Source organism: Suncus etruscus, chromosome 2, assembly GCF_024139225.1.
Source record: "Suncus etruscus isolate mSunEtr1 chromosome 2, mSunEtr1.pri.cur, whole genome shotgun sequence".
NCBI lineage: Eukaryota > Metazoa > Chordata > Mammalia > Eulipotyphla > Soricidae > Suncus > Suncus etruscus.
The window spans coordinates 129,598,515-129,620,402 of NC_064849.1; the positions used below are offsets into that span (position 1 = coordinate 129,598,515).

Sequence of the window (21,888 nt, forward strand, 5' to 3'; positions counted from 1 at the left end):
TAGAACTCTGTTATTTGGTATAATGTAAAGTGTTTTCAATAACTTGTGACTCTTATAAGTCTTTTTTTAACTGTTGTAATTTTTTTAAAAATTATTACTCATATTTTATACTTAAGATATGTATCGCATTTCAGAACATTAAAAATATTCAATCAGATCTGAACTATTGTATTTTTATTTACTTATTTATTTATTTTTGGTTTTTGGGTCATACCTGGCAGTCTCAGGGGTTACTCCTGGCTCTACGCTCAGAAATCACTCCTGGCTCGCTTGGGAGACCGTATGGGATGCCAGGATTTGAACCACCATCCTTCTGCATGCAAGGCAAATGCCTCACCTCCATGCAATCTCTCCGGCCTTGTACTATTGTATTTTTACAACCAGATTTTTCCTTTTTAAGCTAACAGTTATTCATTTTATCATTTTATTTTTTAGGCCTTATTGAATTTGAAGAATGTGACCCTACAAGTGCAGTTGAAGGTAAATAGACTTATATAGCAAGCAACTAATCTTTACTGTGTATTTAATAAATAAAGAGGGGCTACTTTCCAGCCTCTTTACTTGGTATGAACTGATGTAAAAAATGGGAAAGTAGTTTAAGGTACACAGATACGAATTATTACTTTAAAAAATATGTGACAGATGTACTCAAAGGAATATTTGTATGTTGGAATATAAATTAGATAAATGCTAAATTAGATATTATCACCTATTTGTTTTTAAATATACAGAGATTAACAACAGTATCTATTCTAACATACACATGTGACTTTACATTCATGTATAATTCATATTCTATAGTGGATTACTTTTTAGTAATTAATGAATTTATGCATTAATACTAATAGTACATACCATCATTTCATGAAAGTGATGTTTTATTTGTGATGTAGAAGGAATTTATGATCTCTTTTAAATGTTTTATTTATTATTTATTATTTAGTTATTTACTTTAGTCACACCCGGTAGCACTCAGGGGTAACTCCTGGCTCTATGCTCAAAAATTGCTCCTGGCAGGTTCGGGGGACCATATGGGATGCCGGGATTCAAACCACCGTCCTTCTGCATGCAAGGCAAACACCCTATCTCCATGCTATCTCTCTGGCCCCATTTTTTATTTTTATATGAAGCTTAGGAAATGCTTGTTGTGTTTCTAGCTGTTAGAAATAATTTGAATACACTTTTTTCAAGATCTGTATAGAAAATTAGATAAGTGGTTTGTTGTGTGTATATTTGATGCTATTGGAGTAGTCAGCCCTGAGATACAAACTTCTTAAGAGTTTTATAAGTTTTTATGAATTTCTTAGCCTTCTTGCAATTTTTCTGAGAAGTATTTAATTTTTATGAACCAAATATACTTGAGTATAAACCGATCCCCCTAATTTTACCCTAAAAAACTGCGAAAACTTAGTGACTCGAGTGTAAGCCGAGGCAGAAAATGCAGCAGCCACTGGTAAATTTCAAAAAATAAAAATATATACCAAACTATTACAATAATTGAGGAATCAATTGGTTATGTAAATGTTTTTCAGTATTTATTTCTAAAGAAAAACTGTAAACTAGCAACAATAACTTTAAAACTTTAAAGTGCAGAAAGACCATAGCTTAATAGGTAATCAAGCTAAATTACAAAGATTAAAATCCTTCAAAGCTGGATTTCTCCTACTCATCATCTGTATGTCCAAACAGAGCTTCAGCTGTATCTGATGTGAGGGTATCAGCATAAGTGAGTACATACCAGGCCTATACAGCAGGACTGAGTATAAAATAAAGAGAATGACCTGCACTGTCAGAATCTCACTGGATTTGCTCTGTAGATTTGAAGGGAAATATATGAGAAGAGGAAGCCCTACTATATCAGGATAAATCAGATGATATTTACTTCTCATTTATGGATTCATTTATGATTGGTTAAATATGAGATAACATAGACAAGAGAATGCCATGATATGTCATCACACATAGATGAAAGACATTTTAAGTAACTACAGATTATATATGGTGGTGTCCTGGTGTATGTATGATGTAGCTTTGGTATGTAGTAGATTATACCATCTCAGTTTATGTCACTACCCTTTTTAGTTGCGTACATGAAGATAATCGCTTACCAATATATTCCTCAGAAAGTAACCTCATTAAGTGATGAATGACTGTTGGATTTCTGTTATTAGGAAAAATAATTGCCACTTCTGGTTGTACTCAGAGCTTACTCCTTGCTCCATGCTCAAGGATCACTCCTTGTGGGGCTTGCAGGATCAACACTTGGTGCCAGGGATTCAACAGGGTCAGCCCTACCTGTGTTTTTGGCATTCATATTATTCTCTTAATGGGTGGTTGTGTGAGTTTTTGAGAGGAGGGCACTCCTAATGCGGTTCAGGGGACATTCCTGGCAGTGCTTGAGGAACCCAGTGCTAGGGATTGAACCCAGGGGTCTCACATGCAAGATATGTGCTCTAGTCCTGTTGCCTCTCTTGCCCTGTGTCATATTTTTATTTAAACAGCACATTTATATTTTGGGATTCTCTAGACAAGAAACCTGCTTAACCTCCATTTATAACAAAACCTTATGCTACGGGGCCGGGCGGTGGCGCAAGAGGTAAGGTGCCTGCCTTGCCTGCGCTAGCCTTGGATGGACCACAGTTCGATCCCCCGGCGTCCCATATGGTCCCCCAAGCCAGGAGCAACTTCTGAGCACATAGCCAGGAGTAACCCCTGAGCGTTACCGGGTGTGGCCCAAAAACCAAAAAAAAAAAAAACAAACAAAAAAAAAACCTTATGCTGCAAAGAATGCACCACCTTTGAATTTTAAAAATAATTGCAAATGCTTATTTTACTTGAAGTAACTTATTGGTGGTCTAGGAGAAGATCAAAGGAATGCTTTATATTCTTTTGGTGAATAGTTGACCAAATAAACAAGAAAAAAGAAAAATATAAATATTTGAGGCTAAAACTATAGTGCAATGGTAGGGCATTTGCCTTGCACATGGCTGACCCAGGATGGACCTCGGTTCCATCCCCTGCATCCCATATGGTCCCCCCAAGCCAGGAGCGATTTCTGAGCACATAGTCAGGAGTAACCTCTGAGTGTCACTGGGTGTGGGCTCCCCCCAAAAAAAGAAAAATTATAAATATTCTTTTTTTCGGGGGCCACACCAGTTTGATGCTCAGGGGTTACTCCTGGCTATGCACTCAGAAATCTCTGACTTGGGGGCACCATATGGGATGCTGGGGGAATCGAACTGTGGTCTATCCAAGGCTAGCGCTTGCAAGGCAGACACCTTAACTCTAGTGCCACCTCTGGCCCCCCAAAATTATAAATAATCTTGTTCTGATATAAATGTTAAGCTTAGCAGGCTGTTGATTTTTCTTTTGTCCAACTTTAGTATTAATAATGCTCAGAAAATTAGGTATCAAGACACAGGATGTATTTGTAATTTTAATACATTTACCAGGAAGTAATATAGCTTATATAATAAGCTGTTGGCTAGTTTGATAGTTTTTCACTCATAATTTTTATGCAGAGTAAAAAGTTTCTAATTATATATGCCAATGAATTATTTTTTAATATTTCTTTCTGTTGTGATATTATATTTATATATATATATATGTTTATTTTAGGTATAAAGCCAAGGAAAAGAAAGACTTTTGGTTTACCAGGAATAATTAAGAAGGAAAAGGATGCAGAGTCAGTGTAAGTATATTAAATATTGTTTAAATTTTTCCTAATATAAAAATAAGGTTTTGGGGCCGGAGCGGTGGCACAAGTGGTAAGGAGTCTGCCTTGCACATGCTAGCCTAGGATGGACCATGGTTCGATCCTTGGTGTCCCAGAAGGTCTCCCAAGCCAGGAGCGATTTCTGAGCGCATAGCTAGGTGTAAGTAACCCCTGAGTGTCACCAGGTGTGGCCCAAAAACCAAAAAAAAAAGTTTTTTATTTAGAGAAATTCTAAAATAACTAAGAAGTACGAATATATTGGAAGTGTGAAAAATAAATTTTCCAAATAAATCCACAGTCCCAGTTTTAGGTATGTTACTTTTTCTTAAAATTTTAAGACAAAGGTCCATTGAGATAGTATAGAGGTCAAGTAGCTTGTGTTGCATGCTGGCTCGATCACAGCATATGATCCCCTGAGCACTACCCAGAATAATCTCTGGTTGCAGAGCCAAGAGTAAGAGCTAAGAGTAAGCCCCAGGCACCATCAGGTATGGCCTCCAAATTCCCCTTCAAAAGGTTTTAACCTCATCTCCCCCTCATTATTCTCCCCATTGCCTTTTAAAAAATATTAAGATGAAAGCATTTGTATTTTGAATTAAAAACATTAAAGATGCCTTTTTATAAAACATACATATAAAAATTAAAAGTGCAAAGAAAACTAAAAATTCTTCTGATTATTAACCCTAAAAGAAACTTAATAGTCAACAATTTTTTTTTTATTTTTTCAGGCCATACCCGTTTGATATCAGGGGTTACTCCTGACTAAGTGTTCAGATATTGCCCCTGGCTGGAGGGGATCATATGGGACGCGGGGGGATCGAACCACGGTGCTATCTTTCCTTGGCTAGTGCTTGCAAGGCAGACACCTTACCTTTAGCGCCACCTCACTGGCCCTTTTTTCTTTTTCTTTCTTTCTTTTTTTTTTTTTTTTTTGGAATAGTCAACAATTTAAGGACATTTCTTTGAGACAATTTTGAGCGTGTAGGAGTATAATGGTATAAGTAAAAATAAATGGAAAATATTACTAAATGGTGGGAATAATAATAAGCCCTATCACTTTTGTTTGTTTGTTTGTTTGATTTTTGGGCCATACCCAGCGATGCTTAGGAGTCACTCCTGGCTCTCTGCTCAGAAATAGCTCCTGGCAGGCATGGGGGACCATATGGGACACCAGGATTCGAACCAACCACCTTTGGTCCTGGAGCGGCTGCTTGCAAGGCAAACACCGCTGTGCTATCTCTCTGGCCCCAGCCCTATCACCTTTTATCTATAGTAGTAGGTCATCATTGTTAGAGGATGGAATATAAAATTAGTTTACCTTCCATAAAAATATAAAATTATTATAAAACCTAAATGGGGTTTTCTTCTTTGCCTTAGAACTTCCTGAGAAATTAAATATATTTATTTGTTTAATTAATTAATATTTGTTTATTCTCATCTCAAATGTGTGATACTAAATTCATCAGGCATAAGGTCTCAGAATTGTTTGTTTCACTTAGATGAATAAGGGAATTGGTGTTTTGTTTTGTTTGGGGGCCATACCCACTTGTGCTGAGGAGTTATTTCTGGCTCTGCACTCAGGAATTTCTGTGGGATACCTGGGATCAAACTCTGGTTGGTTGCACGCGAGATAAATACTCTGCAACTATAGCTGCTCTAACCCTGGAACTGTTTTTCTAAATTTAAGATATTTTACTGACTGCTTTGAGGGTGAAAGGACACTTGGGTTTTGCATTTATCCAGATTCACTTATGCTTTGAACTACAATCATAGTTAACTTCTTTTTCCCTGTATGTTTCAAATGATTTCTTCCTATTTTTAGACAATTTTCAGTTTATGCTCACTATTTTGGTTTATGCTCACTATTTTAGGTAGATGGAGATTACCTTTATTTTATAAATGAATCTAGTGTTTTTTTAAAATAATGGTTCATTTTATATAACTGTACCTAATGCCTGTGTTTTTATTAATATTAATAGTTTGTTATTAAAGTGCCAACATCTTGGCAGAGTGATAGTAAAGTAGGTAAGGTGCTTGTCTTGCATATGGCTGACCAGGGTTTACTCTCCAGCACTGCATATGGTCCTCTGAGCCCCATCAAGAGTAGTTCCTGAGCACAGAGCCACGGGTAGGAAGCCTTGAGCATGGCGAGTGTTGTCAAAAAGCAAAAATAAATAAGTAGACATTAATAAAATAAAGTTACAAAACCTTGTAGTATGCACTAACTGCCTCAAGCCAAAGAATATGTACGTAATTCAAATGTCTTTTAAGTATGGACTCTTAGGGGGATGAAGAGATAGCACAACTGTAAGGCGTTTGCCGTGCTAGCAGCCAATCGAGGACGAACAGTAGTTCAAATTCCAGCATCCCATCTGGCATCTGGTCCCCTGAGCCTGCCAGGGGCGACTTCTGAGCTCAGAGCCAGGAGTAACCCCTGAGCGCTGTGGGATATGACCCCAAAACAGAAAAACAAATATGGACTCTATTGTGAATTTGTTTAGAGTCTATGTATGAAAGGCTACTAACGTTATTCCTTAAGACATTAATTCTTTGTGGGTTTTTTTTTTTTTTTTTTTTTTTGATTTTTGGGTCACACCCGGCAGTGCTCAGGGGTTACTCTTGGCTATCTGCTCAGAAATAGCTCCTGGCAGGCACGGGGGACCATATGGGACACTGGGATTTGAACCAACCACCTTAGGTCCTGGATCGGCTGCTTGCAAGGCAAACACTGCTGTGCTATCTCTCCGGGCCCAAGACGTTAATTCTTAAGATGTTATTCCTTATGCCTTAATATCTTTAATTTTACAAGTTTAAATCTTTTTTTTGGGGGGGGGGTTGGGCCACACCTGGCCACACTCAGGGGTTTCTCCTGGCTCTCTGCTCAGAAATTGCTCCTGGCAGGCACGAGGAACCATATGGGATGCCAGGATTCGAACCACTGTTGGTCCTGGGTCCTGGGCGCTTGCAAGGCAAACACCCTACCACTTTGCTATCTCTCTGGCCCCAACAAGTTTAAATCTTTAACTGGTTTATTGACAATATGTTGGTCTCATTTTAATTTTATCTAAACTCACATTTGTCTGTTAAGTGAAATAGCCATTTCTCAACTGTATTTTACATTAACTGGGAAGCTATTCAAATTGGAAGTCTGAATTGTTCATTTAATATTTGTAGAAAATTATTTTTTACCTTCATATGTACTAAATCATGGAAAGTACTTCAAATGAGACAATTTTTGAGATGTCGTAAAAGTACTGTTATCATTTACTAATAAATATACATGTAGATGGTATGTTTCAAGCATATTTCTTTGAGGGAAGTTTTTTAGTTTTTACTTTCTCTACCTGAAAAATTAAAAACTGCTAGAAATTTATTGCAGGCATAAGCTTTCTTTGTTTTTTGTTTTGTTTTGTTTTGGGCCATACCTGGCAGCGCTCAGGGGTTACTCATGGCTCTGTTCTTAGAAATTGCTTCTGGCAGGCTTGGGGAACCATATGGGATGCTGGGAATCGAACCCAGGTTTGTCCTGGGTCAGCTGCATGCAAGACAAACTCCCTACTGCTGTGTTATCTCTCTGGCTCTGGCATAAGCTTTCTTGAGATGATTTATGAGTTTATTATTTTGAAAGTATTCTGATTTTTGGGCAGCTACTGACAATGCTAGGGCTTACTTCTGGCTCTGTGCCCAGGAGTCACTCCTGGTAGTACTTTAGGGATACATAAGCAGTTTTGGGGATTGAGGGACCAAAGTAGGTTAGCCAGATATAAGGCAGGTGCCTTTCCCTGTATTCATTCTCTCTCTCTCTCTCTCTCTCTCTCTCTCTCTCTCTCTCTCTCTCTCTCTCTCTCTCTCTCTCTCTCTCTCTCTCTCTCTCTCTCATTCTCTTCAGTATATTTTAATCTTTCTGATTTAATCTACTACTCTCAAGTTTTTGGTAGAGTTTAAATAAAATTGTTTTGATACCATGATAAAAAAAATTTCAGTATAGTTTAACAATCAGACTGAGTAGTTGGATATTTTTAATACTCTTGTTTTTAAATCTACAGGGAAAGCCCTGATGCAGATTCATTGGTAAGTAGAATTTACCTAGGATCTAAACAATTTTGATAAATAGCAATTTCATGTCAAGTTGCTTACAAATATTCTCAAGAAAAATATTAATTTGTCATTTTAAATTCACTATTATAATTATTTTAGCAGATGCATATGGTTTTGCATTTTAAAATGCAAAGAAAAGTTAATTTAGAAAAGTTAATTAGTTGTTTAGAATGATCTAAATTAGCTATTTAGAAAAGTTAATTCTTACTATCTTTGAAAAATGGATATTTTACTTTCAGAAAAGTTGGAGTGACAATAGCATGTTGCTTTTTCTTTGGGCAGTACACCAGATCTGAAATATTTACTTATGGTATTTTTTTTTTTTTTTTTTTTTATGAGGGGAACACTTGACTTGATACTTGGGAATCATTCCTAGGAAGTGCTGGATACCCACATAACACTGCACCTTTTTGGGCTCTATTTCTGACCCCTTCACTTTATTTATAAATTTTCCCCAATTACAAAGACCTTTAAGCAAGCATCAGAAAATTCACATAATATCTCTGCTAAGGTAGGCTATTGATGTTTCTTTTTATTTTATTTTATTTATTTTGTTTTTTTGAGCCACACCCGGTGACACTCAGGGGTTACTCTTGGCTATGTGCTCAGAAATCGCTCCTGGCTCTGGGGACCATATGGAACACCGGGGATTGAACCCAGGTTCGTCCTGGGTCAGCTGTGTGCAAGGCAAATGCCCTACTGCTGTGCTAACACTCTGGCCTCTATTGATGTTTCTTTCTTTTTTTTTTTTTTTTTTGGTTTTTGGGTTACACCCGGCAGCGTTCAGGGGCTACTCTTGGCTCTACACTCAGAAATCGCCCCTGGCAGGCTCCGGGGAACCTTATGGGATGCCGTCCTTCTGCACGCAAGGCAAACACCTTACTTCTATGCTATCTCTCTGGCCCCCTATTGATGTTTCTTAATTAACCAGACTATCGTAAGTGAGAGGTTATACATAAATAACTCATTAGATAAAAGGGAACAATACATACTGAGGGTTTCCTTTGTCCTCTGAGCACCACTGCCAAACTTCTTCCTGAACCTAACAGCAAGGGTCTTGGAGTTCATTCTTTCTTAAAATAGAATATTTATTTCTTTATTTAGCCAAAGATCAAACTCAGGGCCTCATATATATACCGTATTTGCCGGCGTATAAGATGACTGGGCATATAATTTTGCAGTTAAAACATAGGTTTAGGCCTATATTCACTGTATCAGACAGGATGTTCCTGTGCTGCAACTGTATGTACCACAGTGAGCCAATCACAATAAGCAAAGGTTCAAAGGTTATACTGTCATAGACTTCCTCTCTGACTCTGACCGATTTGAGCAGGCTTTTGACAGTGTAGATTCGGGTCCAGAACATTGTCTAATTTGCATGCATAAAAAGCCTGCTTGGATTGGAGAGGCCGTCTGAGCAGCCTTGCAGTGATTGGTGCAGGATTGAGTTGGAAAATTTGTTTTGTGGCAATATTCAGACAATTTTCGTTTAGTAGCAGTATAAGACGACCCCCGATTTTCGGTTGACTTTTTTTTTTTTTTCAAAAGTCATCTTATACGCCGGAAAATACGGTAGTGTCATTCACCTGATTTCACCACTTCTTTTCACCAGACCTCTACCATCAATTCACAGAAATCTTGGTACATTAATAAAATGGCTGGCATTCTTACGACTGAGCACCTATTTTTTTTGTTTGTTTTTGTTTTTGTTTTGTTTTTGATTTTTGGGGCCACACCCGTTTGATGCTCAGGGGTTACTCCTGACTAAGTGCTCAGAAATTGCCCCTGGCTTGGGGGGACCATATGGGATGCAGGGGGATCGAACCACGGTCCTTCCTTGGCTAGTGCTTGCAAGGCAGACACCTTACCTCTAGCACCACCTCACTGGCCCCAACTGTTGATATTCTTATAAATGGTACAACTCTTTGCTAGAAGATACAGTTATTTGGCTTGTCATGACTGTTTTTATAATTGAAGTTGTCATTACAGTAGATTCTTTTCTTATTTCTCATAGAACATTCCAGATGTAGATGAAGAAGGCTATAGTATAAAACCAGAAGCCAATCAGAATGATATCCTTTTACCTGCTTATTCTTATGGGTTTTGTTCATATAAAATAGACATAACAAAATGATCTCTTTAACAAAAATTCCTAAATCTTTGCTAATCATAGTAAAATATGATTTTTTTTATTTTGTGTTTTCTTAATAGTTACTACATTAATGACTTTGTTTCTTTTTCTTTTTTTCTTTTTTCTTTTTTTTTTTTTTTTTTGGTTTTTGGGTCACACCCGGCAGTGCTCAGGGGCTACTCCTGGCTCTACACTCAGGAATTGCTCTTGCAGGCTTGGGGGACTATATGGGATGCCGGGATTCGAACCACCGTCCTTCTGCATGCGAGGCAAATGCCTTACTTCCATACTATCTCTCTAGCTGACTTTCTTTTTATAAATGTGTGGAAAACATTAAGATTATTAAGATAATTTAGAAATTTAAAATATTTTTTCTTTTTGTGCTGCATTTGGTGGTGCTCAGGAGTCACTCTTGGTAGTGCCTCATGTGGGATGCCAGGACATTGAACCCAGATTAGCCATGTGCAAAGCAAGCTACCTATCTCCTGTATTGTCACTTGGCACCCGAAATCAATTTCTTTAACTGACACTTACATACCAAAGAAAACCATTTCTACTCATCTAGCGATTCTGATTCTGAAGACGAAGAGCCAAAGAAGTACCGGATAGAAATCAAACCTGTGCATCCAAATAACTCACATCATACGATGGCTTCCTTGGATGAATTGAAAGTATCGATAGGAAATATATCACTCCCCTGCCCAGCAATAAATGTAAGTAAGAACATGAGTCCTGCCATATGCCTTATTCTATGTAGATGCTGTCATGTACTTTTAGTCTGGGCTACTTACGTGTGGTTATCTTAGGAAGAAGTAAAACATATCTTAATAGCTTAGCACATTGGATGAGAAAATACATAGCTTAGACTTTGTTAAGCTTTGCTATTTGTTTAGTATTATAGAGATACAAGTGTGAATTTTTACTTGTTTCTTTTTTAGAGTTTTATAAGGAAGTGAAAAAAATTTTTTAAACTTTATTGATTGATTGGTTTTTGAGCCACACCCAGCAGTGCCCAGGGGTTAATCCTGGCTCTGCACTCAGAAAATGCCCCTGGCAGGCTGGGGGACCATTTGGGATGCTCAGAATTGAACCAGGTCCCTCCCAGGTCTATTGCATTGCAAGGCAAACACCCTACTCCTGTGCTATCTCTCTGGTCCCAGGAAGTGAAAAATTTTAAGTGAAAATTCTATTTTAAAAAGTTTTATAAGGTAATAAAAATTCCCATGATTTCTGCCATGTTTATTTTTATAAACAATTCTTTTTCTAAATTCTGAGTTTCTAAATTGGCTGAGTTAATCTTTTTTTTTTTTTTTTTTTTTTGGGTTTTTGGGTTTTTGGGTCACACCCGCAAGCGCTCAGGGGTTACTCCTGGCTCTATGCTCAGAAATTGCTCCTGGCAGGTTATGGAGACTATATGGGATGCCGGGATTTGAATCGATTACCTTCTGTATGAAAGGCCTTACCTCCTCCATGCTATCTCTCCGGCCCCTTGAGTTAATCTTCACTCATCTTTTTTAAGCCTTATATAAAAGTGAATTTCATTAAAATAATTTTAAAGATTGAACTTTATTTTTGCACTAGTGGAATGGCTCTTACAGTTATACATACTTTTTATATAAGGACAGGAAAGATAAGTATTTTTAGTGATAATGATTGATCTTTTAGTCTTAATACTGTACCTTAATTAGCTTTTGAGGGAAAAAACCCGTAGTAATAAAGTCACTTACATTTATGTCATATGCTAAAGTGAGATATGCTAAACTATTGGGGAAAAACATTAGAATGACAATAGTTTGTCTATACATGCTCAGTGTGATTAATAATAAACCAGTTTTTCTTGGTAATGTAAAATTTTAAATATCTCAATAATTAAATGTTATTTGTATGAATTTTTTAGGAAAATTACTTTCTCTTTGAAATGCATCCAGAATTTTAATGAGGATAAGTTATTTTAGAGGTTACCCCCAATGTTAATAAGGGATCAGTAAGGCCATCTCCAGCATTACAGGTGTGGAGTGGGACACAGTTCCTGGTGCAGGAATTAAGCTGAGTTCATTTCACATGTTCAGCATGTGCTCTACCGCTTGTGCTATCTTCAACTTTAGAAGTTGAATTTAGAGATATTTTTCCATTCTAAACTGGAATTCTTATTAAACATGACTACATATTATTAAGATTAACGATATTAAGTGATGGTGTATAGCTGTATAATGCATTATTATGCACATATATGAAGTAGGAGGTTATGAAATCTTAAGCATTTTTATTGTGTAAGAGCATAACTAATTTGAATTATGTATACACATAAAATTAAAGCCTTGAGTAATATATATATACAAGGTTTTTTTTTTTTTTTTTTTTTGGTTTTTGGGCCACACCCGTTTGACGCTCAGGGGTTACTCCTGGCTATGCGCTCAGAAATCACCCCTGGCTTGGGGGACCATATGGGACACCGGGGGATCGAACCAAGGTCCATCCGCTTGCAAGGCAGACACCTAACCTGTAGCGCCACCTTCCCGGCCCATTATATATACAAGTTTTAATAAACATCTGTTTCTCTATAGTGTGTTCATTGATATTTTTAAATTTTCTCCTTTAGGTTATATTTTTCTTTAAAGAAGTGTTGAATGTGTAATAATATTGTATTCAGAAATGAATATCAGTAAAGTCTTTAATAGGTAATAAGATTTTTGAAAAATGGATATTGTGAGTATATTTTGCTGCCTAGTTTGCTGTATGTAACTCCTCATCCCATTAAAAATAGCTGTTTTGGAAACTAGCGAGATGGTATAGTGAATAGAGAGGGCACTTACTTACCTTGCTTGCATGTAGCTTACTTGGGTTTGATCCCCAGCTCCCCATATGGTGTCTTTCAGGCACCACCATGAGTAATCTATTTGTGAGCGTAGAGCAAGGAGTAAAGCCTGATCACCAGTGGATGTAGCCCAAAAACCAATTGGGGTGCGCATATATATACACAAATAAAAAAAACACCCTTTTTTTAAGACCCATTACTATAGGGGTTAGGTGCTTGCCGTGCATGCTCCAACCAAGTTTGATCTCTGGCACTGCATATAGGCTCCTGAATCCTGCCAATTTTGGCTCCTGTGTACAGAAGCAGGTATAAGCCCTGAGCACAGCTAAGGGGAACCAAATCCACCTTCACCCACACCAAAAAGAATTATTATTTTTTAATATAATTTTTATTTTAATCATAGTGGCTTACATATCTTTCACAGCAATATTTTAGGTACATATTAACATTGAATCAGGGGAATTCCCATCACCGAATTGTCCTCCCTCCACCCTGGTTCCCATCCTGCCTCCCATATCCCCCATCCTCACCCCTTGGCTGCTAGAATGAGTGGTCCTCTCTGTGTCTAGCTTACTACTTAGTGATCATACAACTGTTTGGTCTTGGTACCCTCCATTATTTCCCCTCTATTTAAGGTCTATCTATTTTAATGATGATTCTTACGGGGATTGACCGATTAAAAGAAAATAAAATTAACATTCTAAAATTAACACTATGCCTTTTTTCTCCCATGTGTACTGCTTAGAGAAACAGTTCAATAAATGTAAGATTTTATATTTTTGCCTGTTGACTTTTACACTTAATGTAATGTGCTAACACTGATTTAGAAATATTTTATTTATTTATTTATTTTGGTTTTTGGGCAACATCTGGCTTTGCTTGGGATTTACTCCTGCCTCTGCATGTAGGAATCACTCCTGGAAGACTTAAGTGGGGATCAAACACTGGTTAGCCACTTGATAGGCAAGCACCTTACTCACTGTAATATTTTTCTGGTTACTGATTGTAAAATACACGCGTTAAAAATATTTTATTTAGGGGCTGGAGAGGTGGCGCTAGAGGTAAGGTGGTTGCCTTGCAAGCGCTAGCCAAGGAAGGACCGCGATCCCCCGGCATACCATCTGGTCCTCCCAAGCCAGGGGCGATTTCTGAGCGCTTAGCCAGGAGTAACCCCTGAGCATCAAATGGGTGTGGCCCCCCCAAAATTTTTTTTTTAATTACCAAGTCATTTTATATCTAGATTTTAATATCTTTGAATATTTTGTTTACTAAAAGACATATTTTTACTATAATAAAACAGAAAAGCTGTGGTAAGTTTATTCTTTTTATGTATGTACAATTTACAACAAATATATACACAAAAAACTAGAGTTCTGGTACTAACATTGTACTAAATATTTATTACCAAATTGAAATTTTTTAAAAATGGCATTTGCTTTTTGCATTTCTGTTCTAGATGCAGATGAATCGGAATTCATCTAGTAAGTTTGATATTTAAATTGATTACTTTATATGTGTTAAATTTTATTGTGTAACTTACTACTTTGGTAATAGTTTTACACATGTAGTGATTAAAATAAATGGTCTTTTCTTGTGAGCCTTTAAGAATAGACTAGGAGGATATTTTAATCTTTTTCCTCTCTACCTAGAAGGATACTTTTATGAAGTAGAAAATAATTGATCAGAATTATTTCTTTTAGCTTTAACACTTGCCTTAAACTTTAATATACCACTATATACTATAGCACTTTTCAAAAATCAGTAAAGTCAAAGTATAACTTCTGATTAAAAAATATTAAATTGGTCAATTGACATAACTCTACCTCAAGAGCAGTACAGTATGAGTAAGATGATAAAGAGTACAGTATGAGTACAAATGAGTAAGAATTAGCTATACTTAAAAATCATATTACAAATGACAGTTTCTTTGATAGTTTAAAAGTAACAAGTCCCATGGGGAGAAAAACTGATGCAGCCCATTAAAAAACTCTGAAATTGGGCCCGGAGAGATAGCACAGCGGCGTTTGCCTTGCAAGCAGCCAATCCAGGACCAAAGGTAGTTGGTTCAAATCCCAGTGTCCTATATGGTCCCCTGTGCCTGCCAGGAGCTATTTCTGAGCAGACAGCCAGGAGTAATCCCTGAGCACCGCTGGGGTGTGGCCCCCCCCCCCAAAAAAAAACCAAAACTCTGAAATTTTGTAAACACAGGCTTAAAATCTCTAACATCAACAAATTTTGTTTGTTTGGTTTTTTTTTTTTGTGGGGGGGGGGTTCACACCAAAAAAGTTTAGGGCTTACTCCTGGCTCTGCACTCAGGAATTACTTCTGGCAGGTTCTGGGGACCATATACCATATTTGCTGCCGTATAAGATGACTGGGTATATAAGACAACCCCCTAATTTTCCAGTTAAAACATAGGTTTAGGCCTATATTCACTGTATCAGACAGAACGTTCCTGTGCTGCAACTGTGTGTACCACAGTGAGCCAATCACAACAAGCAAAGGTTCAAAAGTTATTCTGTAATAGACTTCCTCTCTGACTCTGGCCAATCTGAGCAGGCTTTTTACAGTGTAGATTTGGGTCCAGAACATTGTTTAATTTGCATGCATAAAAAGCCTGCTTAGATTGGCTGAGCTAGAGAGGCGATCTGAGCAGCCTTGCAGTGATTGGTGTGGGATCGAGTTGGAAAATTTGTTTTGTGGCAATATTCAGACAATTTTCGTTCAGCAGCATATTGAAACATTTTTCGAGATATACTCGGTGTATAAGACGATCCTCGATTTTCGGTTGACTTTTTTTTTTTTTTCAAAAGTCATCTTAGACGCCGGAAGGTTCGAACCTGGTTGACAGCATGCAACTACACATTTTACTATCATTCTGGCCCCTCTTCAATCTTAAAGTTGTTGTATAATTCAGAAGAATTATATTAATTATATGAGTAATTAAATTAACACTAAATATCAAACAAAACATTTAGTTTATAACAGAATTGAAATAGCTTTATGTTAGGGAATACAAAGAAAATGAGTATATAGAATATTAAGAGTTATAGGAGATAAGGGTAAAAGCAGAAAAGTGGAAAACAACACAGTACATATTTGGAGGTAAAATAAGTTGTTGACAGAGCCAAGTGGGAGAATGTGTGTAAATAAGCATACAATGTATTATATGTTTTGCTGCAGTTACTTGATAAATTTCATATTTATTAGTATTGCTAACTGTTACATGTAGATAAAGAAAAACTGCTTATGATCCAATTTTACTTGCATTGGTGATGTTGTTTGCTTGTATACCTGTTGCTTATGAAGTGACTCACATTACAAATACAAAAAATAGCAAAATAAACTATCCTATAGAGTGACAGTTGTTTTTTTGTTTTTTTTTTGTTTTTTGGGCCACACCCGTTTGACGCTCAGGGGTTACTCCTGGCTATGTGCTCAGAAATCACCCCTGGCTTGGGGGGACCATATGGGACGCCGGGGGATGGAACCGCGATCCGTTCCTTGGCTAGCGCTTGTAAGGCAGACACCTTACCTCTAGCGCCACCTTCCTGGCCCTAGAGTGACAGTTGTTTTAGATTAATTTTTTTTTACGTTTCACAATTAAGATGCATCTTCAGAGTTAATAATTCAGAATTATAAAGTAATTTTTCTAGAACTTGAACAATGCTTCCATGATACATCAATTAAAATTCTTGAGTAATACTTAAACACTTCCAATTTAAAAAATGGTAGCCCATAGTTTTTCTCTTGTAAACAGTAATTTTTACTTTATTTTGTTTTGGTGCCACATTTGGCAGTGCTCAGAGGTTACTCCTGGCTTTGTGCTCACTCTTGGCAGGTTTGGGGGACCATATGGGATGCTGGAGATTGAACCCAGGTGGTCACGTGCAAGGCAAATGCTTTACTTGCTCCTATCTATCTGGCTCCTTAAACAGTAATTTTATATTAATGATTATTTTGGGGGGAGTTTGGGCCACTCTCAGAGGCGCTCAGAGGCTCAATTTCTGGTTCTTTACAGAAATTGCTCCTGGCAGGCTCAAGGGACCATATGGGATACCAAAAATTGAACCTGGTTCCTTCCTGGGTCAGCTGAATGCAAGGCAAATGCCCAACTGCTGAGCTATCACTCCGGCCCATCATGTTAAAGCTTCTTAAGTCATTTCTTACCAAAGGTGTTAGAAGAAATTAAAATGTAGCAGAAATTCAGTTATTTTAATATTCTTTGTTTTGTTTTGTTTTTTTGTTTTTGTTTTTTTTGGGTCTCACCTGGCAGTGCTCAGGGGTTACTCCTGGCTCCATGCTCAGAAATTGCTCCTGGCAAGCACGGGGGACCATATGGGACGCCGGGATTCGAACCGATGACCTTCTGCATGAAGGGCAAACGCCTTACCTCCATGCTATCTCTCCAGCCCCTATTTTAATATTCTTAACATAGAAAATTTATTGAGAGCTTATTTTATCTTTTCTTCACAATTCTAAAGTTTATGGTACAGAATTTAAATTTTTTATAGTAATGATATATGTATATATAACATTTACATTAAAATTTTATTACTCAAATCGTATTGTTTCCAATATTTTAATTAGGTGAAGAATTAGCAAAATCGAGACCTGTATCTAATGAGTAAGTTCTATGTTTACTTTTTAAAAAAATTTAATTGGTGGTTAGGGTCAGGTACTTTAGGATCTTAGAGATTAGGCATCTGTTTTGTTAGTTTGTTTTTAGACCATCTCCAGCAATAACCACTGTAGGTAGTGTTAGGCAGTCCTTGCTGTGGGTGGGGGAATGGGTCCTTATGTTCCTGAGTAACACAGCATGTGTTCTGGCCTTCTGAGCCATCTCCCCAACCTCATATTAGACATCTTAAGGGAGGGGGCACAACTGAAATTAAATAAAAAACATTCACATGATAATTTTATTAAAAAATGGGAGAGATCAGTGGAGAAAAGTCTCATTTTGCAGTCTGTTGAATCTTTTGAAACTAGAATTTTGATGATTTTTGTCCATGTACTTTGCTTCTTCCCACTCATATAAAGTCATGTGTACCCAACCATTTGCCACACTGCTTTCAATGACTCTTCAGAGAAAATCTATACCCATATGATTTTCAGTCATCAGCTCTTTGAAGTTTATCATAGGAGTTGGACTTAATCTACTTTTCTGTATTTGAGAACCACCTTTTTAAGTATGCCCTTATAAAAAAATTTTTTTTGGGCCACACCCAGCAGCACTCAGGGGTTATTCCTGACTCTGCATTTAGAAATTAATCTTGCCAGGCTCAGGGGACCTTAGGGATGTCAGGAATCAAACCTGGGTCTGTCCCGGGTTGGCCGCTTTTAAGGCAAATGCCCTACTGCTGTGCTACTGCTGTGCTACAGATGCCCTACTCAGGCCCTGCCCTTATAAAATTTCTATTGTATTGCATCCTACATCAGAGTGTTCTGACTAAGCCTAGTGCCAAACTGAATGAGCAATCTGACAGTGTTCCAGAATTAAATATTTTTGTGTTCTAAGGTGTTCAGACATTTAGACATTTTGTGCTGCTTTTTGTTTGTAAAGCTCAAATCATTATTCTAGTTCTATCTGTTTCTAGAAGTGCTAACACCCAATTATGTGCCAAATGTTAGCATGGGTTTTGCTTCTAGCAGATAGCAAATGTTTAAACATGTTCTATTGGCAGAATATTCAGCCCCCCCTCCCCCAGTGATAGTGCCAGTGGTTGATCCCAGAATCTTATGCATGTGAGGCATTTGCTCCGCAATTGAGCCATATCCCTGTATATGTTTGACTGTGTTAGAGTTCTATGAAATAAAAAGAAATGACTAAACTGGATGCTAATTAGACTCCTTTATTAAAGCTCTCATTTTTAAAATGTCATGGTAGGAAAGGGACCAGTGATCTACTTGCTTGGGACCCCCTGTTTGGACCATCTCTTGACTCCTCTTTAGCTTCCTCATCAGGTAAATATAAACATACATATTATTTGGGGGTCATACCCTTTAGTTCTTAGGGGCTACTCTTGGCTTGGTGCTCTGAGATCCCTGTGTTCCCTGAGATCTTCCTAGTTCATTTAGCCATTTCCCTGGCTATATTTTTTTCTTCTGGTTTTTGGTTCATACCCAGCAGTGCTCTGGACTTACTCCTGTCTTTGTGCTCAGGAATTATTCCTAGTGGGCTCAGGGAACCATATGGGTTGCTGGGGATTAAACCTGGGTTGGCCTTATGTAAGGTAAACACCCTTCCTGCTGTTCTATCACTCCAGATCTAAACCAGTGCTTAGGGGACACATTCTTGGGATGCCAAGAATCAAATCCAGGTTTGCTGTGTGCAAGGCTACTACCGCCCTACTCACGTAGTACTACTCTGCCCCTCACTTTTATTTATATTCTTCATTCTCTGAATTACATCCACATTGTTTAATATCTAACAGATTGATTTAAAAGATAATAAATTCATTTGAACATAATTTTAATTTTTTGCTTCCATTCTTCACTCTTGATTTTATGCTTTTTATTGATTATTGAAACATTCAGGACATCTTATGTCATGTACTTGAGTTTTGTTAGTTTCTACCATGATGAGTGTTTTTTGTTTTTGTTTTTGTTTTTATTTTTGGGCCACACCCGGTGATGCTCAGAGGTACTCCTGGCTCTACACTCAAAAATCGCTCCTGGCTTGGGGAACCATATGGGATGTCAGGGGATCGAGCCGCAGTCCATCCTGGTTCAGCCCTACCATTTCCCTGACTCTGGCCCCTGAGTTGTTTTTAATTCAGAATACTGAAGTTTCCTTCCTATGCTCCTTCTCTTCTTTCCTTCCTTTCTTCCCCAAAGAACAAGTCTCTGCCTCCTGCATACAGTTTGTTCTAAGACTTTGAGTTATGTTACCAGCCCCTGAAGTTATTAGTAAGTTAGCATTTCTCATTATGAAATTGTTAAGTTGACCCAGTTGTGTGCTTTGGTTAGTACTTTGGATTTTGACTTATAAAAATGTTAGATTATTATTAAATAACAGTAAAAAGTAGTGAATGTCAGGGGCTATGAAAGGGCTGGCATGCACAGATGTTCTGTGCTATCACCCGAGTTTGATACTGCCCCACGTTCCTTTGGGGATAGCCAAGGGTCTGAGTCCTCAGACCTGTACACCCAGACCCTGTAGTGCTGGCAGTGGCCTACAGAACCCCTGAATGCTTTTGGACCACCCCCTAAGGAAAAAGCAATGCATATTAAATACAAAAGAATTGGGAAAAATTAAAATATTTGACCTCATAAATAACTTGTAATGATTTGTAGAAATTTTAGTATACTAACATGATATTCCTTTAAATGATTACAAAGTTAACATTGTGATTCAACTTAAAATCAAATTGCTAGCTTAATTAAGGTGTTTAAATTTATTTTGAGAGGATTTTAGCTGTCTCAAAGTGTAAACTTCTTAGACTTGGTCTACACTGTTATCTGTGAAGTATATGTATTTTCAGTAAAGACTTTAGACTTTAAAATTGGTGCTTCATCAGTTACTGAATTTTATTTTTATGTGTCTAAATTATTTATTTATTTTTGTTTTGAGGCCACATCTGATGATGCTCAGGGGTAACTCCTGGCTCTGCACTCAGAAATCACTCCTGGCAGGCTCAGGGGGCCATATGGTATGCTGGGAATTGAACCTGCATACCAGTTGGCTGCGTGCAATCTGTATTTGCTTGCAAAACTGCTGTGCTATCGCTCTGTCTCCTGTGTCTAAATAATTTAAACAAGAATATAAATATTTATAATGTGCACCAATTTTATTGAAAAGTAATGATTTTGGGGAGTATTATTATTGACCTCAAAAAGAGCATAAATTTGATAGTGTCTTAGTTTCAAAATCCCTGAGAAATGAACTGTGAATCCTCTGCAGTAGATTGTTTTAATATATGGATTATTGCATATTAATGATTTTTTTCAAACTCTCTATTTTTTCCCCCGCACCAGCCCGGCCTACAACTCCTCTTTCTTTAGGTACCATTGTCCCACCTCCAAGGCCTACTTCCAGACCAAAGCTTACTTCAAGCAAACTCAGTGGGATAAATGAAATAGTATGTACTCAGGTGTTACTATTTTTGTTTAATTATGGATGTATTGATTTAAGGTGTGAATGGTATTTTTCTACATGCCCCTTTAAATATTTAAATATCAATATATTTTAAATAAATATTTAAATATTTAAAGTTAAATATTTGACAATTACTGCTCAGGCTCTCAAAGTATAAAAAAATTTCCAACTGACACTTTCTTTAACTTTTTTTTTTTTTGGTTTTTCAGGCCACACCTGTTTGATGCTCAGGGGTTAATCCTGGCTACGCATTCAGAAATTGCCCCTGGCTTGGGGTCCCATATGGGATGCCGGGGGATTGAGCCATCCATGGTCCTTTCCTTGGCTAGCGCTTGCAAGGCAGACACCTTACCTCTAGCGCCACCTCGCTGGCCCCTTTCTTTAATTTTTATTTTACCTTAGTATCCATATCTGTCATAGAGCATTATTGGGTGGAAAGAGGTTTGGCATATTATAAAAATATCTTGGTAGTTGGAGTGATAGTACAGCAGGGTAAGGTTTTTGCCTTGCATGTGCCTTCCTCCATCCTGTTGTCTCTCGCCCCAGGACACTTTTTAAAAATCAGTACTATTGGGGCCGGAGAGAGAGCATGAAGGTAGGGCATTTGCCTTGTATACAGAAGGACAGTGGTTTGAGTCCCAGCATCCGATATGGTTACTCCAGCCTCCCAGGAACGATTTCTGAGCGTAGTCAGGAGTAACCCCTGAGCGCTGCCGGGTGTGACCCAAAACCAAAACCAAAACAAAACGAACAAAAAAAAACAATCAGTACTATTCAAGCAACAGATAGAATTTCTAACTTTCTAATAGTTACATTAGGAAAATAGAAATAGTAAAATATTTTATCCATGAGTATATAAAATAGCATCATTTTAGCATGTACCTACTACATTCTGTATGCTAAGTCTTTAACATTTACTGTGTATTTTATATACTTAAGAGTCCATCTCAAATTCGACTAGCCCCTATTCCTTATTCTAGAGGTACCATTCTAAAATAAGAGAACCAATTTGAGGAAGAGCTGTCACTACC

At 37.5% G+C, this 21,888-nt stretch overlaps 1 protein-coding gene across 1 annotated transcript in view; it reads left to right on the forward strand.

Moving 5' to 3' along the window:
• The window catches only part of FCHO2 (FCH and mu domain containing endocytic adaptor 2), a 93,514-nt gene that overhangs the window by 47,938 nt on the left and 23,688 nt on the right, over window positions 1-21,888 (forward strand). Inside the window, exons 9-17 of the mRNA XM_049768836.1 lie at window positions 436-480; window positions 3,619-3,691; window positions 7,762-7,786; window positions 9,828-9,885; window positions 10,479-10,657; window positions 14,216-14,240; window positions 17,350-17,386; window positions 18,647-18,723; window positions 20,737-20,840. Of these exons, the coding sequence (XP_049624793.1) occupies window positions 436-480; window positions 3,619-3,691; window positions 7,762-7,786; window positions 9,828-9,885; window positions 10,479-10,657; window positions 14,216-14,240; window positions 17,350-17,386; window positions 18,647-18,723; window positions 20,737-20,840 (623 nt within the window). The remainder of the gene's footprint in view (window positions 1-435; window positions 481-3,618; window positions 3,692-7,761; window positions 7,787-9,827; window positions 9,886-10,478; window positions 10,658-14,215; window positions 14,241-17,349; window positions 17,387-18,646; window positions 18,724-20,736; window positions 20,841-21,888) is intronic.